At 32.9% G+C, this 19,277-nt stretch overlaps 4 protein-coding genes across 4 annotated transcripts; 3 read left to right on the plus strand and 1 right to left on the minus strand.

Annotated features, from left to right (window-relative positions):
* Positions 1-644: 644 nt before the first annotated feature.
* HELRODRAFT_173801 (hypothetical protein) lies at positions 645-5,106 on the minus strand (the record flags this gene model as incomplete). Its single annotated transcript, XM_009020397.1, has 10 exons — positions 645-722; positions 1,260-1,916; positions 2,511-2,602; positions 2,688-2,878; positions 3,055-3,196; positions 3,459-3,625; positions 3,838-3,938; positions 4,134-4,248; positions 4,646-4,764; positions 4,969-5,106. 10 exons carry the CDS (start codon positions 5,104-5,106, stop codon positions 645-647), a joined length of 1,800 nt encoding a protein of 599 aa, XP_009018645.1.
* Positions 5,107-5,513: 407 nt separating this feature from the next.
* On the plus strand, positions 5,514-7,020 carry HELRODRAFT_185659 (hypothetical protein). Its single transcript, XM_009020398.1, has 6 exons — positions 5,514-5,522; positions 5,721-5,827; positions 5,927-6,136; positions 6,223-6,338; positions 6,508-6,619; positions 6,798-7,020. The coding sequence occupies exons 2-6, from the start codon at positions 5,726-5,728 to the stop codon at positions 6,864-6,866; spliced, it is 609 nt and encodes a 202-aa protein (XP_009018646.1). The 5' UTR covers positions 5,514-5,522; positions 5,721-5,725; the 3' UTR covers positions 6,867-7,020.
* Positions 7,021-12,120: 5,100 nt separating this feature from the next.
* Positions 12,121-12,273, plus strand: HELRODRAFT_147679 (hypothetical protein; the record flags this gene model as incomplete). The annotated part of the gene is made up of 1 exon (XM_009020399.1): positions 12,121-12,273. A coding segment is annotated over one exon (153 nt), but the record flags the coding sequence as incomplete, so codon positions are not given.
* Positions 12,274-14,199: 1,926 nt separating this feature from the next.
* On the plus strand, positions 14,200-15,787 carry HELRODRAFT_173804 (hypothetical protein; the record flags this gene model as incomplete). Its single annotated transcript, XM_009020400.1, has 3 exons — positions 14,200-14,417; positions 15,004-15,054; positions 15,709-15,787. 3 exons carry the CDS (start codon positions 14,200-14,202, stop codon positions 15,785-15,787), a joined length of 348 nt encoding a protein of 115 aa, XP_009018648.1.
* Between the last annotated feature and the right edge of the window lie 3,490 nt (positions 15,788-19,277).

Genomic DNA, 19,277 nt, shown 5'->3' on the forward strand with positions numbered 1-19,277 from the left:
ATTCCAAATGAATCTTAATAATTATAATAATAATTATAATAATGATGACGGCTAACAAAAAATGATAATAAATAAATAAATTGATTAATTATGATTAACCTTTAAATTCGTTTATTTATAACAGGAGAAGCTATACTAGGTCGAGAAGCAGATCTCCATCGTAAAAAAGAAAATGGTGGTGAAATTGAATATTCGTTTATTGTTAATTAATTAATTGACAATGACACTCATTAATAAAACTATTTTCAGACACTGGTAATAATTTTATTTAAAACTTTGTGTTGTAGGCATGTGTAGTTCGATTTTTATGTCACTATGTATGTAGCATTAGCAGTGCTCTAGCTTTCGAATGACAGTAACAAACATTTAAAAATATCTATTGTAATGATACGGAAACTTACTTCGTAATGTAATATGTCAGGAAAATTTTAGTTTTGTTGGTTTTAAAAAATTGTCAACGAGTAAAATGTCTCCATGTACCGAAATAAAAATTTTATTATCGGGTCTTTACACTTTGTCAAATCAGCCCAACGAATGAGCCCAACGAATGAGTTAATTATTCATCCAAATAATTAATATAACAAATGTCACGATCATAAAACGTAGACTCATTTAATTATCGGCCATCTAACTAACATAAAATATTAATCGTTCATGACGTCATCGATATTTAAATGGGTGGCCCAGTTCGGCAGTTGGGTGGCGTACCTCCAGTCGGGCCCCTGGCAAAAAATTAATTAATTTTATTTTAAATAAAAATACTTTGGAAAAAGTTTTCTGCAACACTTCATTTAAATCTTATTATCTTATAAAATGAAAAAATTATTTATAACCGGCTAAATAGTGGTAAAACAGCAAAGAATTAACCATAATGATAATCATTCATACATTGGATAGGGTAGTGAGGTGATATTTAGACGGAAGAGAAATAATTTTTCTCAATGATTTCAGAAATGATATAAAGAAGGTGCAATGAATGCAATGGAATAATGATACAATGGAAACAACAAATTCTACTCTTACAGTAGTAAAAGTTTGTGGTAGCGGTGGCGACATCAGTAACATCAGCAGTAGCAGGGGTAGTATATACTAACATTACAATTTATATACAATATAGTGAAGTTTCCTTGAAAAGACATTTAAAAAATCCAAAATAACGACACTATTAGCATCTTTAATAACATAATTAGCTATAAATAACTTAGTTTGTAAATGAATTAACAATAAATAGTTGAATAACGTAAGTGAAAGTAGCAAACTCTGTACGAGAGGGCGTGCAAACATATGTAGAGTTGATCAGGTATTGGGTCTAAGTTGGTGACAGAGCATTCAGTGCACGTTTCGTCGTAATGATCAGCAGTGGCCTTATGGATAATGCTTTTCAATGTAATGTCTTTGTTATTGTTATCACCGCTGTTGTTGTTGTGGTAATTCTGGTACTCTTCAATGCAGTTGATGTTATGATTATTGTTAATGTTATTATTGTTGACGTTAGTCATTAAGTCGTTACCGACGCTATGGTTATCCATGTTAATGTCATGACTTTTTCTGATGAAGACGTTCCTTTCTTCAATTTTTCGTTTTTTGCTCTCCGGAAAGACATCATCAGAATCGTTGTTGTTGACATTAACATTACTACTACTAAAGCTACTGCTATTTGTTGTTGTATCATTTATGATACTACTACTGCTGGTATTTGTCGTGGTTGTATCATTTTTGATACTGACACGGGCATTAGTAGTAATGATGGTTTCGTTGTTTCTAATGTCTTTGTAGTTGTCACCTACGACGTCATCATCATTATTATTTTTATTATTGATATTATTATTGTTGTTGTTTTTATTATTATTCTTATTTTCCTCATTAGTTGCGATATAGAGGGATGCTTTATGTAGGCCAGACAGGTCGGATATCAGCTGTTGACAGTGAAATGATGTATATACGAATGATATATATCTATGCCGATAATAAAATATATTACTCACTCACAAATACACACACACGTACACAAACAAAAACACACACACACGCAGGCACACAACACACACACGCACATTTAGTTTATATATATATATATATAAAACTGTATATTCTTTGATAATAGAAAACATTGAATGATTCACCTATCGACAGAACGTTTTTAAATTAGCCTAACCCACTACCATGCAGTTAACTAGTTTGTTAAATGATATCAAAAGAAACAACTCCATCCCATTTCAATAACTTTTATGACATTGTTTAATGAAATGAACACTCCACTTAACTTTACAGGATAATTTTTGATACGCTCAAAAAGTTATTAACCCTTACATAATTTGTAACAAAATCTTGTTTCTATTACAATTTACTTATTTATCAATAAAATTATTTTATTTGAATTTATTATTAACATTTTTTGTTGAATTTTATTCAACAATTTACATAAATTACCAAAGATAAAGCATAAATAGCAGATTATAATAATAATTTTAATATTCATAATTATATTTATAATTGTATTTTTTTCCCACTTGTTCCTGGGTTTTTCCGAAATTCCCATGCTTGCCTTTCCCAGGCCCCCAGACAGTCCCATTGTAAATGGGATCATTTATGATGGGATATCCTGATAACAATAGCAATAATAATAATAATTATTATTATTATTACATATCGAAAAATAAACTTTGAATATAAGAAACTAAAACAACCTAAATATTGTAGATGAACTCTAATCTGATGAGTCCTCCCTGTCTTCGGTTCGCACCTCACAATGCTCGTCCTGCCATCTGTGAACAGACGTCTAAAAACAGTTAGTGATTCTTTGCCAGCTTCACTTACGAAGTAAACGCCTAATTTCTCCGAGAGGACGCTGATTGGTTTGCTGCATTCTGTGGTTTCACTAGAAATTTGAAGGAAATAAATGCATATGTATATAGGCATAGAATACACACACACACACACACGCACGCACACACACACACACACAGTTATACATCGTTACTTCCAAAATAAGGCAGAGATATTTAGTACATAGAATGCGCACTTTATTAATATACAAGAGTTATATTTAGTAACCTTGGAAATTCCCCCTCAACTTTGCATAGATAAACTTTCTCCATGAGTCTATTTTTAATCTGCTCCATAATCTCACGCGTTTTTTGCTCCGTCTTTGCCAGGATTACCAATCCGGACGTCAGCCTGTCTATTCTGTATAGAACTGTGGTGGTGATGATTATGAGTGATAGTTATGATGACGATGACGACTGTGATGACGGTGACTTCACGATGATAATTAGGGCGATAACTGAATGAGATTGCAATGATGACGATGATGTCATCAACTCAGTCATATAGTTAAAAGAACTACTTCGAATTTATCGATAAATCACTTCAAATACATAAAACTGATTACATAGATAATGAATAAATAAATTAAAAACTACATAGATAATAAATAAACTATTAGCAAACATTAAAACCTCTTAAATTTCTAAATCCATATTCTTTGGCCAGTATATAGAGCAAAGAATTATGCCTATACCTTCCGCAGGGGTGGATAGGAATCGAGGCCGGTTTATCAACGACCAATAGATCTTCAGTATTCGAAATTAAGTCAATTCTCTTGTCCGTGATTGGTAGTTCGTGTCTGGTGGCAGGTTAATTAGGAAATTGGCGGTAGTTAGGTTATTAATTAGAATTAATTGGTGGTGATGGTAATTCAAATTACAATTAATAATTAATAATGAAAATCGAATAATTACAACGCAGTATTAACTTTACATTATAAACAACAACAACAACAACAATTAAAGAAATTATAATAACAACAATTGATGATGACATAATGATGATAATGACCTATGAACTCTGTTGACGATGACATCACCATTCTGAATGACGTAATCAACATCAATTTTTTTGCCTTCAACTCTAAGGCTCTCTCTCTCAATGAAAAATTTCTTTGTGAACGAAAAATAAAGAAAAATTATTAGCATTTTATATTCATTCATTTAACTTCTTTTATTAAATTAAATAATAATCTATTTATTTTTTAATTATTTTTTTTATCAATTTATTCAATTATATTCAATTAATTATAATACAACAATGTACTCAACTAGTTATTATCATTTTTAATTAATAAAAATACTAACACATTTATCATATGAGTAATTTTGAAATTCCTCTACAAAGACATCCACGAGCTTTCTGCCAAACCATCTGCCCTTTGCATTGGCAGTGAAGTCATAATAGTACGGATGCACCTTTCTAAGGCCAATAAAAATGAAAAAATTGTTTCTTATAGCTTTATAAATTTAATCATTTTTTCATAAGTATTTACTGAATTTATTCATTTCTTTCATTATTTATTTATAGATTTATTTGTTATTTATAGTATAAAAAGCTCTTTTTTTGACTAAAAAAATGAAATTTAATTTTTTGTAATTTTAAGTTCCATATTTTTTTAAAACATATAAACACACTTAAATTAATTTAACAGATAAATAACAAGTATTTATATAATATTGACAACAACAAAATTATAAAAATAGGAATTAATTATGATGATTATGAATAATTATAACGAATAAATAAAAATTTTCAACTGTTTTCATAGTAGTAGTGGGCTTCATTTAATGTTTCCTCTGTTATAAGATCCATTAACTTCTTTCTCTCCATCATCTCTTTAGCTTTGTCTCTTTTATTTTCAACATGAACTCTTTCAAAATTATTGACACCATCATTTGCTAGTTTGGCTTTTAGTTTATTTTCTTGTCGTTTTAGCTGAGAAAATTTAAAATTTGCAAAAAATTAATGGGTAAATTATATTTATATTACCTAAGAATATAGATTTAAATTTCAATTAAATCTATCACACATGTATAAAATTTTTTCAAAAATTAATTTGTTTATTAATCAATTAAAATTTTCAAATAAAATCAGACTAGTTGATTAATCACAATACAGTACGTACAACAACCTACCCACCCTTTTGAATGCCCTTCTTGAAAGTTTTGAGACATTGTCTGCAGTAGAATTTGTACAAGATGGCGGTTGGTCTACAGGAACAATTTCCACACAATCTTCTCCACTCATAGTGTTCAATTTATTCTTGGTGCTGTCCATGAACCAAACTTCTTGAAAATGAATGGAGGAGAAAGTTTTGAAATTAAAATTAAACAATGAAATTTTGTAAAGCTGGCGATTAGTTTTAAGCGAATTAAACAATGTTTGTCGTATTTTATCAATGATCATTTATGAATATTGTTATATTTTGTTATTGTGCTTTAGATTCAGGATTGCATGTACAAAACGATATTAAAAACGTTTAAAAGTTAACATTAACATTTTAAAAATTTATTTTTTATAAAAAGTTTTTTCTAACAATTAACAAATTAACAAAATTTGTACAAATTTTAAAATTAATTATAATAGTTATTTGCATTCTTTAATTTTTGTAAAACGCTCTAAAAATAAATTCATTTCTTCGTATATTCTTTGCAGTTTGTTTTTCTTTTACCGTTTCCGGTCTTTTATTGATGGTTGGTTTTCGCGAAGTGTTTTTTTAATCATTTTTAATCATTTTTAATCATTTTAATCTCAGAGTTTTAAATTATTTTTATTAGAGATAATCGTTTCATTGAATAAGTGCGTGCAATTATTATTGCTATTTCGAAACAATCTCACCGTTACTTTTCATATTGATTAATTTGTCCTAATGATAAACTTAATGCTCGCAGATATAATGGCCGATTTTGAAGAATTGCCCGTGGTCGAGGCCCAAGATGTCAAATTGTTTGGTAAGTGGTCCGCCGAAGATGTCAACATCAATGACATCAGTTTGACTGTAAGTTCATACGAGTTTATTTTATCAATGTTGATTTGCTGACCGGCTAAGCTAATTATTATGTTGAAATTTTAATTCTGCTGTACTGTTTGCTTTTAGGATTACATCGCTGTAAAGGAGAAGTATGCGAAATATTTGCCGCACTCAGCTGGTCGGTACCAAGCCAAACGATTCCGCAAAGCCCAATGTCCCATCGTTGAGAGGTTGACTGACAGCTTGATGATGCACGGAAGGAACAATGGCAAGAAGCTGATGGCCATGAGGATTGTGAAGCATGCTTTTGAAATCATCCACTTGCTCACTGGAGAGGTTGTAAAATTTTTTATTTTTGTTCTAATAAAGTTGTTCTTTTTAATTTTTCATCTTGTCACAAAACTTTATTTCTTCATTTTCAGAATCCTCTACAAATTTTGGTGAATGCCATCATCAACAGTGGCCCTAGAGAAGATTCAACACGTATCGGTAGAGCTGGGACTGTGAGGAGGCAGGCAGTTGATGTTTCTCCGCTGAGGTTTGTTGTCACCTGGGATATCATATCTGTGTATTGTTTTGATTTCAAAGTATGTTTTCTAAATAACAGAAATGCAAATGTTCACAATAATATATATAATAATAAGTAGAATTGTTCTTTCTCACAAAATATTTGACTATTTATCTGCATGTGACAATGATTTGTGCAGACGTGTGAATCAGGCAATTTGGTTGTTGTGCACTGGTGCAAGAGAGGCTTCATTCAGAAACATCAAGACCATCTCTGAGTGCCTGGCTGACGAACTCATCAATGCTGGAAGGGTCTGTGTTGTTGTTTGGCACATTGTTGTTGTTGGCAAGTTGATACAATGTTTTTGTTGCTAAGTTTCTGTGTTCATGATTTTTTGTTGTTGTAATGATCCAAGATTCTTTTTCATGATTGATTGTGGTTTGTTTAGGCATACATGACATGTTCTAATGTCGATTATTCTCTATGCAGGGCTCATCCAACTCATATGCCATCAAGAAGAAAGATGAACTGGAGAGAGTTGCCAAATCAAACAGATAGACAGATTACATATATATTTATTTAGAAATATATATTATGTTGTGTTAACAATAATAATAATTGAAATTATTGTTGGTTATTTCGAATTGATGGAATGTGAATCGGATCATCGTTTGTTGAGTGAAAAATCTTCAACATACTCGTAAAACCGGTTCTGTTTTTTTTGTTGATTTGTAAAGCATGGGAGTGCCGTATTGCCGATATGAATCGCACGAGATTAAGGCTTTGTGTTGTGTTATGAGATAGATCTAATACGAGATAGCTACGGAGCGTGTCACCGGGGTGATTATATTTTTTGAATGTCAGTGGATTGTGGCCTTGATCTTTTGGATTAAGCTGGTAATTTACTAGATTCGTGTAGTAATCAATCTCATAAGCGTGAAGATATACAGTTTGGTGATAGGAGTTCCGACGTTTTTCGATATACTGTACGGTTGTGCAATGCTAAAGTTCAAATTTTTTGAATTGTGGCAATTGTATAATAAGCTGGTAGTTCGTTGAAAGATTGATGTAGTAATCAATTTTTGGATAGATGGATAAATAGAAAGAGAAATTGGGATTCTAAGAAAATATTGAGCTGTAACGTATAACAAAGGCATCGTCCATAAAAATTAATTTCGTGTTTATTAGTGTTAAAAATGCTTTGGATTAATGCTTTAGACTGTATTCTGCTTTTATTCCTTTCCATTAAAATTATCTTTCAAGATTTTAAGTTAGTAAGTGTTATAAAAATGTTTTTATAATACAAGTAATAAACGAGCGTGTGCGTGGTGTTTTCGCAAACAATTGTGTGCGTGATTTAAACATTAAAATGATAATAACTAATTATCTCGAAAGCATACATGCGTTATTTCTAGTGACTTGTCCTTCATACCGTTGAATAAATTGATATGTATTTATATGTGTGACACACATACACACACACGCACACAGGCACGCACACATGCATGAAGTGATAAAGTAAGTGAGAAATTAAGCGCTAATGAATTTATTGCTCGCGGACATCACGTACGTTCCATGAACAGAGCATGTCTGTCTGTCTTTGAAGATTGATTAATAATATTTTATGGCGTGTATGTGCTATATATATATATATATTATATATATATATATATATATATATCTGTGTGTGTGTGTGTGTGTGTGTGCGTGCGTGAGCGTGTGAGTACCAAACACACATGCATACAGACACACATACAGACACACACACATATACAAGAGGTAGGGATAAAAATTACTTAATCTAACGCAAACATGCTGCCCAAACGTTCATAATTTAACAAAACTCTCAATACATGACGATTAATGTTTTCATCTGCCCCTCTGCACCATGCACACATACACACATTCATGGACAAACACACACACACACAAATACACACACTCGCGTTCGGCAGATCACGAAGATCAATTTGAAGGATGCAATCTAACGGTTAACGATATTTTAATTTACTTATTCAACTTCTTTCCAATTCTTCAATGTGCGTGTGCGCGTCTGTGCGCGTCTGTGTGTGTCTGTGTGTGTACATGTATGTGCCTGTGTGGTTGTTTGTTTGGGTGTGTTTGTTTGTTTGTTTGATTCTGTATTTGTTTGTGTTTGATTTTCCTGATTTCAAAACATCACGAATTAAGCAAAAGTGTATGCTGACAGAAATTTTTAACAAACAGATAAAAATTTTGTATAAAATTATATAATTACATATAATTACATATATAACATTCAAAAACATGGCCTGGAGCAGACGAAAATACAAACTTACATACTAACTCATAAAAATTCTCAGAAACACTTAAAATTTATTAATAATTTATAATTATAAACTTATGACGCACTTATAATTCATCAAAAGAGATACAAAAATTCACATTATAGTACTTGCCAATAGCTAAATTTACATCCCAGACGCGTTAGTAGTTGTGAATATGCTGAGGTAGGAAAGCGTAACGAAATGAAAAGAACCAAAAGGAAGCTAAAACAAATTTAATTTTGTTCTCGAAATTGAAAATTATAAAATTGAAAATTATATGTTATTATTATTGAATCTAAGATAGAATTTATATCAAAACTCACCTACATCAATTCATAACCTCCTTGCCAACCTAATATAATAATCATGTACGTGCATGCTAACAAAAAGGCGGGAAAATATGAACAGGCATTGTTATTTTGGCTAATTAAATAAGTCACTTCAGTTTTCACTTCCAATTTCAGTTTACAGATTAATTATCATTTTTTTTAACTTTTTTTGCAATTAATTAAAAACCAAAAAAGAAAAGAAAAACAGAAAAAGACGGCGAAATAGAAGTGCAGAACTCTTGAGATAAATAGCAGGTAGAGGAACGTGCGTACGTGCAAGTAACCTGTACTTGTGCTGAGTAATTACTAATTATTTTCATCTATTAAATGCTGCTGCTGCTACTACTACTTCTGCGACTATAACTACCACAGCTACTACTACTACTACTACTACTACAACTACTACTACTTTTACTAGTACTGTACAATAGTATTCACACAGACAAACAGACATTCAGACGGACATACAGTCAAACAGACAGACAGAAAGAGAGAAATTCAAGCAGACAGACAGACCGACAGACAGAGAAAAAGACAGACAGACATAGAGTGACAGAGATTTTATTTCCACGGTGTCCCTTGCACAGCGGCAGATTGGAGAGAAAAGAAATTTAATCGAATTATTTATCACCCTTACTTGTGATCCTAATGTAACTTTGTACCTCTACGTATGCTTCTATATGTGTGTGGATATGTGTACCTGTATTTCCTAACGTTTGAATCACCCTCTTCGCTTGAGTGTGTGCGTGTATATGCGCGTATGTGTGTGTGTGTGTGTGTGAAAACTGTTTTTGTTGTGTACGTTCGAATATTTTGTGTAATAGTTTACATGCGTGCTTGTATGCGTGTTCATATGCGTGTTTATATGCGTGCTTATATGTATAGCCGAGAATATAATTTTTGATTTATTTTTTGATCACTAAGTTTTTTTTATACATTCATTCATTCATTCGTTCGTTCGTTCGTTCGTTCGTCCATTCGTTTGTTCATTCATTCATTCATTCATTCATTTATTCATTCATTCATTCATTCATTCATTCATTCATTCATTCATTCATTCATTCATTCATTCATTCATTCATTCATTCATTCATTCATTCATTCATTCATTCATTCATTCATTCATTCACTCACTCATTCACTCATTCATTCATTCATTCATTCATTCATTCATTCATTCATTCATTCATTCATTCATTCATTCATTCATTCATTCATTCATTCATTCATTCATTCATTCATTCATTCATTCATTCATTCATTCATTCATTCATTCATTCATTCATTCATTCATTCATTCATTCATTCATTCATTCATTCATTCATTCACTCATTCACCCATTCATTCATTCACTCATTCACTCATTCAGTGATGGCCATTTATTTTCTATACAAAGAGTAAAAGTATTATAATTCAATCTAGCGGAACATCAGTGAAATTAGACAGGCCTTTTCTGCTTCGTTCAAGGGGATGGAGAGAAAGAGAAAAAGGAATGAGAGGGTGAGAGAGAGTGAGAGAAAGAAAGGGGGAAAGAAGCGATAGAAACAATGAGCGAGAAAATGAGGATGGAAAAAAGGGAAAGAAAAAGAAAGACAAAAATCAGAAAAGAGAGAGAGAGAAAAAAAACTGAAAAAGAGAAAAAATGAAAGAGAAAAAGAGATATTTTTCAACATTTTAAACAATACATTGAAATCGTGATAAAAAAAACATCAGCTGCTGAGAGACACATCAACCACAACTACACCAACAACACATACTTCAACAGTGTCAAACGGCCAGAGAAACAACAAGAGAAACAAAATAACAACGTCACCCAACGTCAACAGCAGCAGAAGCGGCAGCACCAACGACACCAACGACCGCAACCCTTACTATCACCAAAACCAATTAAGATAATTCAAATCGTGCATCAATGGAATTAGGTGCATCTGGAAAAACCAAAATCTATTTTTACAACTCCTCGTACTCTTTCTCGTCCTCCTATTGGATAGATACCAGGTCACGACCTGTGACGTCACGTTTAATTAAACAGGTGCGCCAGCCACATAAAAATTCAATTTGATTGATTGCGCTATTCCAGGGCGCTGCGTTTATGCCTCTGTTTAGGATGTTTATGTTTATGCTACTTCGTTCATGTTGATGAATGGACGGACGTGTGGGAAAGTTTACGCAAAATTTCTGTAAATTAAATTTATTAATATTACACACACTTACACGCACACACGCGCACATACGAACTCGCTCATACGCTTACACATACATATAATTTTGTTTATACATAATAGAATAAAATTGTATATATTATCATTGTATGTATCATAGTTGATGATGCATATGTCCATAGATAAGAAATTATTCATAGAATTGTAAAAATAAATATTCTTTGACGTCCAACTAACAACTTTGTAATGTCAATGACAACTTTGTGGCTATCAATTTTTAGATTTGTTGGTTTAATAATTAAATAAATATAATTCCATATCTCTCTTCAACAAAGGCACAACGGCAGACACACAGTGCAGTTGAATCTGGATACCGTAACAGTAAAGCAATGAACTTTGTCGCTACGCCACCATTCTGCCCAAATGTAATAAAATATTTTACAATCAAAGAAATAAGTTTATCGAGATGCTTTAGGGCCTGTATATAAACCTCCTATCGCATTGGTTTCGGTAGATTTTCAATAGAAAATCCCTGGTCTTTATAAATACTTTTACAGCCCAAAACTGATGGAACCGTCAATGTATTTGAAGACCAAAGAACCTCTCCTCAAGGCCATAGTGGATCGCCACCTTGATATATTCAAGATGGAGCAGTTGGTCTATGAAATCAATCTTTATAAAAACTATTTGGAGCGAAACAATAAATATAACATGACGGCTGACGACATACAGATCCTCGCTACCAACGTCGCTTACGACTCGAATCATTTTGTAGAGGAGAGAAAAGAATGGCAGAACAGGTTCTTCAACACGCTCCCACAAGATTACCAATACGACGTGATGAAAGAGCTGAGAGAATTATACTTCAGGAACACGCCGAGAGATAAATTAATAGTTATGGCACATTCCGTAGAAAAAGAATTTGTAGCAAACGTTTGTATCGAGGACACGTTTTTTCAAGAATTTTCAAAGAACAAGCGATACAAGCTGCCGTACATCGAAGGGAAGTTTATCAACGTGGAGTGCAGCATCTGCTTGGTCCCCTTCGAAGAACGCACCTTCGTTAGCCAGCTGCAGTGCGCTCATGCTTTCCATTACGAATGCATCCATCACTGGTTTTCAGTTGGAAATTGTTGTCCTGTATGCCGAACTAGGATTGCCTACGATATGAAATACCGCTTTCACTCGACTATGTACGAGTACCTAGGTGTGAAGTTTCTCAACGTCCTCGTTCATACAACGCCGAAATACTAATAACAAATGAATCAGCAGCAGTTTGGAATCAGAGTAAAGAAATTAACCATCGAAACAAATTTAAAGACTTGCAGGAGGCCAAATATTTTATTGTTAAATTTTATGTACATATTCAACATTTTATAATTTTGCCAATAATTGTTAATAAGGTTTTTTTTTCATTAAATTTAACTTTTAACTTAAACTCTCCAAGGCTACTCCTTTGTTGTTAACAAAACTACAGAAGTGATGCTTTGGCTAGGACATTGTTAAGATATTAATTAGGAAAAGTTTGGACGGTTCTATTCAGCTTAGAAAACCAATCATACATTTTCACAACCAATTTATAGAGCTGGATATTGTAAAAAGACGAAGTGAAAAATTAGGCAAAGTAATGATGATAAGGAACTTTGTCATCTGTGACAGTAAAATACGAAATTTTTGTGATTTGTATTCTAGGCCCGCTTGTCCAGCATATTCTATGAACAGCTGTGTGATATTTTGTCATATTTAAATAAATAATCTGAAAAAAAATTGAACAACATTTGCTGCGATTTGTTTTGACATTTCATTATATTGATACTAGAATTAAAATCATACCTACATGGATTTGAACGAGTTTCTCTCCGTACCGCCATAACCTACAAGTCTCATGGAATATAAAATTGAAATCTTTTATATGTTTTTTAGTTGATAAAGTATATTCAGTATATTAGTACATTAAATTGTAATAATTTTGAATTATTATTTTTATTGTTTTTAGTTGTATGACCAAACTACTTAAGACTTGTAAAGTTGTAAGATATCATACAAGTCCATCAAGGTTGTATGATATCATACAAACCCATCAAAGTTGTATGATATCATACAAACCAATCAAAGTTGTATGATATCATACAAACCCATCAAGGTTGAAGATCGACATTTCATTTCTTCTAGTGAGCTTTCTTTAATAATACAATTATTACTTAACGTATTTTAAGCAACTCAGCGCCTCATTACATGCTCTACAACTATTAGCGCCACATCTATCGAAAATATTGTTGTGACCCTTGACCTCGCAACTACCAACACCGATGTTATAACTTCAATGATCTCTATATTTCCAACACTAGTGTTCTAGCTTCCAACGATCGTCAAGAGTTCGTTTTTTTCCGTAGGTTCAAGATTTGCGATAAGATGAACACAACTGCTTCAAACGCAAACTTTGTTGAACGTTTATTTGAATGCCAACAGTAATAGAAACACTAAACTAACCCAAGTAACTACACCAATTCCAATTACAACTTCGCTTCAAACCTCGCTGGAAACCTTTCTAGAAACTTCTATCTCCGCAGCACCTATTTATAGTTTTTTTACAGTAAATTTTCACAATCAAAAGATTACTACTATAATAAAGATAACAAAGATAACAAATAGTCAAGACAACGAATCATATAGCGCAATTTGATCATTCCATGGTTATAACAATATTATCAATTGAAATATATCTCTATTAATTTAACATTATCATCATGTTTTTACGTATCAAAACTTTAATATATGTTATGAAATAAGAACTTTGTTTTTAAAAATTAATAAAGTCGGCGTGGCAGTATACTGGTTAAGGTGCCTGGCATTGCTGTTGCACTGACTGGGTTCTAATGCAAATAGACTCCAGCCAATTAAACGCTGCATGAATGCATGTGTGTGTATGTATGTATGTTAAAACCAAAACATGATGAGTGACACTGAACCGTCAAACATCAAGTAACAAATGGATTAACACTTTGATTTGTCGTTAATTGCACATGTCGGCATTCAGTTGGATATTCAGTTTCAAGCACACAGACACGCAGGAACCGCTGCAACAAGCACGAAATGTGGTTAGTTGCGAAAAACAGTTCCCTGCTGTCGCCTGATCTGACGCTGATCATTTTGCATATTTCCTTAAGAAATTTAAGGGTGTTGGGGTCCATCGGGCCAAGAACCTCGATGCATATTGGCAAGAATTCCATCGAGGGGAGGGCGTTCCCATATTTTTTCATTTTCTCGTCCGCTGCCCTGGCCGCGGCCAAACCGCATTCTTTACTTGTCAGGTTTACGTATCGTTCGGCGAGGGTGCCAGGGACCGTAACATCCCACGCCAAACATCTGCCGGCTCTCCAAGGTATTAGCGTGCATCCGTCCGGGCGCCTACCATCATGCGCAGAAATGCCGGATGGTTCCTTGAGAACCGGGATTGAAGCCTTGGAGAAGAGCCGACAAATGTATGTGTGTGTATGTGTGTGTGTGTGTGTGTGTGTGAGTGTTTATGATGTATGTTAATTTTATTCTCGATCATTGATTTGCTTATTTTTATTTTCGTTGTTTATATACATATATTGAATCGCGTGTATGTGGTTGCTAACTGTTATGCTCATAAATTAATATTGAGAATGCAATTTGTGGAATATAAAAAAAATATTGCACTGGAGAGGACTGCTGATGTGGCAGGGTGCAAAATACACAGCCCGTATTTCCTGTGTCTGGTATTGATAAACGTTTTCAATTTGCTATATCCACACAAAAATCACACAAAAGCACTACACATTCCACATTAAACACATTTACGTGTACGCATACACACGTACACACACACTAACACATACACGCACACACACACACACTAACATACACGAAAAGCGGTGTTGAATGCGTGACTGTTGAACATGAAAGCGAGATTCGTTTAAACAGGTATGCAGGTCTTTTTATGTGGATGTAATCATGAATACATGTATGCATGTATGTATGTGTGTGTGTGTGTGTGTGTGTATGTGTGTATGTATGTATGTATGTATGTATGTATGTATGTATGTATGTATGTTTGTTTGTTTGTTATAGTGTTATCTATTCAAAAACGAAGGTTAATAAATGTTATAGGCAAACTGAGCAAATTCTTATTCGAAGCAACATAATATGGAGAACGCTGTAACGGTATGTATGTATGAATGTATACGTGTGTGTGTGTGTTCGTGTGTATATATGTGTGCGTGTGCGTGCATCAACAGACTTATAAGTGTCCCCTATCTAGTTTTTATGAGCCTGCTTGTTTGCATGTAAGTGTGTGTATGCTTGCTTTTATTCGTCTTTATAAATATGGATCTAATTATTAAGCCATGTGAACATTGTAAATATAAAGTAGATATATAAAGTTAGAAAGATTTAAATGAGTGAGAGAGAGAAAGAGAGAGAGAGAGAGAGAGAGAGAGAGAGAGACAAAGAGAGAGAGAGAGGGAGAGAGAGAGAGATTTGAACGTGTGATGTGACAGAGAAATTTGAAACAAAATTTCCAAGAAAGGATGTATAAAATGAAATGTAATGAAATGTACGGTCGAACTGAACCGCAAGGTTCAAAGGTCAAATGTCGCCGGATGAACTCTCGTCGAAGTTATGGATTAAAGTGCGAAAATATAATAACAAGAAATAATAATAATATTATTATTATTATTGTATTATAAAAAATAATAAAGAAAATAAAGTTGACAACAGTGTAAAAATTGTGATAACGAGAATTGTGATAATAATGATGATGTTAAACGAAAAAAAATCATATTGGTAGAGATTTCATTTTCAGACATATTTTTCCATGACGATGTAGGGCGAATATTTTTTTGATGGTTTTAAACAAGGCAAACAGTTTTAATAGTATGAATATACGTTGGTTTTAGTTAAAAACTTTATAGCAAACAAACACACATACGTATATATACGCATACAAACATTTCACATACAAACAACACACATACAGACATATGCAAACAAACACACACACGTAAGCATACACGCAAACATACAAAGGTAATACAATCCACTTGGTAACGACGGCTGGTATAAATTTTATGCCTGCAGTATATCTCGCGCTAAAATCTACGGATACAGACAAGCACACACACATACACAGACACACAAAAACACACACCACACACACACACCACACACATGCGTTCACACATAAACAAACATACACATACATACACACGCCTAAAGAGATACATCTAAGTATATATGAATACATGCATTGCAATACATTCATTCACATACCTACATTTAAATACGGAATCAAATGAACACGCCACATAGAACGGTAAGTAATATTTTTTAATATTTAATTAGTTAGTCAATTACTTAATTAATTAATTAATTGAAGATTTGTTGAAGAATTAGTTGAAGTTTCGGAGATATTCCATCACTTATTGAGTCTATTGTTGCTTGTTATGGGATAGAATTTTAAAGGGAAACACGGCACCTGTCAAATTGAATAACATAAAAATTATTTAAAACTGAAGGAAATGAAATGACGGATGACGATATCAACGTCCTCACCTTGCTTCTGAATGGAACTAACTTGCTCCCTTCAGAAAAAGAAGTTTGAAACACGAGGTTCTTTTCTCTACCACAGCATCACCATTAAAACAAGATGGTAAAATAGTGTTTGGGAATATTTATTGGGAAGTGCTGATGAACATGGCGAAAATGGCGCTTTCGAAACTAATTAATTGATTGATTGGTTGATTGGTTGGTTGATTGATTGATTGATTGATCGATTGATTGATTGATTGATTGATTGATTGATTGATTGATTGATTGATTGATTGATTGATTGATTGATCGATCGATCGATTGATTGATTGATTGATTGATTGATCGATCGATTGATTGATTGATTGATTGATTGATTGATTGATTGATTGATTGATTGATTGATCGATCGATTGATTGATTGATTGATTGATTGATTGATCGATCGATTGAATGATTGATTGAACTTGGAAATTTTGGAAACTTGAAAGTTTTTACTGTACGAAAATCCCAACAAAAAATACTAGAAGCTTTTTGGAAGAAAAATTTAGATGAAAAATTTACAACGTTTATACTGGCCCTTCCAAATAATGTACGCTACAAATTACTAAACATTGAAGGAAAAAGAAAGAAAGACGCAAAAAAGGAGAGCCGCATTGAAAAATGAATGAAAAGAGAGAGGGAGAGATGGAGAAAGAGAAACACAGAAAAAACATAAAGAGAGAAAAAAGGACAGAGAGAGAAAAAGAAAAAAGATTGAGAGAGAGAAAGAGTAAGGGAGAAAGAGAGAGAGAGAGAGAGAGAGAAATAAACAAAAAGAAAGAAAGAAAGAATGTATATATACAACACATTTAGATACATGTTATATACGTATATAGGTTCATATGGCATGTAACAACATGCGCGGAAAGATGGTTTATAATAATTGAAGGAAGACTCGCTACCATCACCGCGACGATCAGTTGTACGTCTGGATCGTTTCTTGATTGATTTTGAAATTCGTAGAATTCGGTTTCCCATACACACACATCTATATATATATATATATCTATTTATTTTTTGGTTTTCCGTTCTTTGCTCGTTGTTATTTAATAATAATAATAAAATCAATAATAATAATAATAATATTATTATTATTAATATTAATAATAATAATAAGAGTAATAATAAGAACAATACGTATAATAATGAATTTTATCTACAATTTCTTTTTTATTTTTTAATTTTTGTTTAAACATTTTTCAATGTATGAATAGATACGAGAAAAAAATACAAAGAAGTAAACACAAGACGAGGCAACAACTAATAAAGAGTTACTTACTTAAATATAACGGGTAATAGAAATGATTTTAAATATCTAACATACTCAACTATAACAATTAAAACTGAACACGCTTAACACATTGAACTTACTCAACAACTGAAATAAATGTACAGTTGTTGTTGTTGTTGCTGCTGCTGTTGTAGGTGTTGTTGAGAGTGTTGTAATTTAGCATTGGTGACATTAATGACGAGCCGAAACAACAACGTAACGTGACATTAATAAAGCTACATCAGTCACAAATAACCTCGCAATGAGTCGTAATACAAGAAAATACAAATAAATAAATTATATTACATGGATGAAAGTAAAAGTATAGAGATTAAAAGTTACAAACATAAAAGCAGTTTCGCCAGTAGAGTTGATTTTATTATGGAGATGATCGTAAAATTTGGCTGCTGTATTTATTAGCTACTACAACAACAACCACCACCACCACCACCACAACAACAACAACAACAAATACAACAAAAAATACAACAACAACAACAAATACAACAACAACCGCAGCATCATCATCAACAACAACAACATCATAAACATCGCCATTATTCTGACAATCACCGTCATCACCAATTTCGTCATCATCGTCATCACCATCAACTACGCCATATATAAAAAAACGACATCATTACCAGCAACGTTAAAAGCAACAACATCGTCATCATCATCACCATCATCGTCATCATCATCATCGTCATCGTCATTATCATCATCATCTTCTACAACAACAACAACAGCAACTGCAATTACAACAAAAACGCTCACCAAATCATACATCGACGATTTAACAAATTTAAGGGGGTACCAAAAAACACCACCACACCACTACCACCACCACCTCCATCATTATCATCACCACCACCCCCACCACCAACAACAACAACAACAACAAATTTTTAAAATAAAATCTTCCCTTTTCAGAATGATGACATTAAGAGTTTATGAATTATTAACTATTTCATATCTATGCCTCAAAGTTTTCCAGATATCTATGGGGTTAAGCTTACCACTATCATCAGGTCAGTCTGTGTGTGTTTGTGTGCGTGCGTGCGTTAATGTGTACTTGTAGAGAATTAGTGTTTGATTGTAGTTAAGTTACAACGTCAGTATGTCACGATGTGTGCGTGTGCGTGTGTGTGCGTGTACGTGTGCGTCTGTGTGAGCTCGTATGACTGTTTGTAAGTGACACCATGCATCAAGTCTGCCACACGTAAACAAATGAACATAAAACATACACTTGTGTTGCGTATATACATCCGCGCTCACACACACACCACACCGCCACACACACACA

This window comes from Helobdella robusta (genome assembly GCF_000326865.2).
Source record: "Helobdella robusta unplaced genomic scaffold HELROscaffold_27, whole genome shotgun sequence".
NCBI classification, from domain to species: domain Eukaryota; kingdom Metazoa; phylum Annelida; class Clitellata; order Rhynchobdellida; family Glossiphoniidae; genus Helobdella; species Helobdella robusta.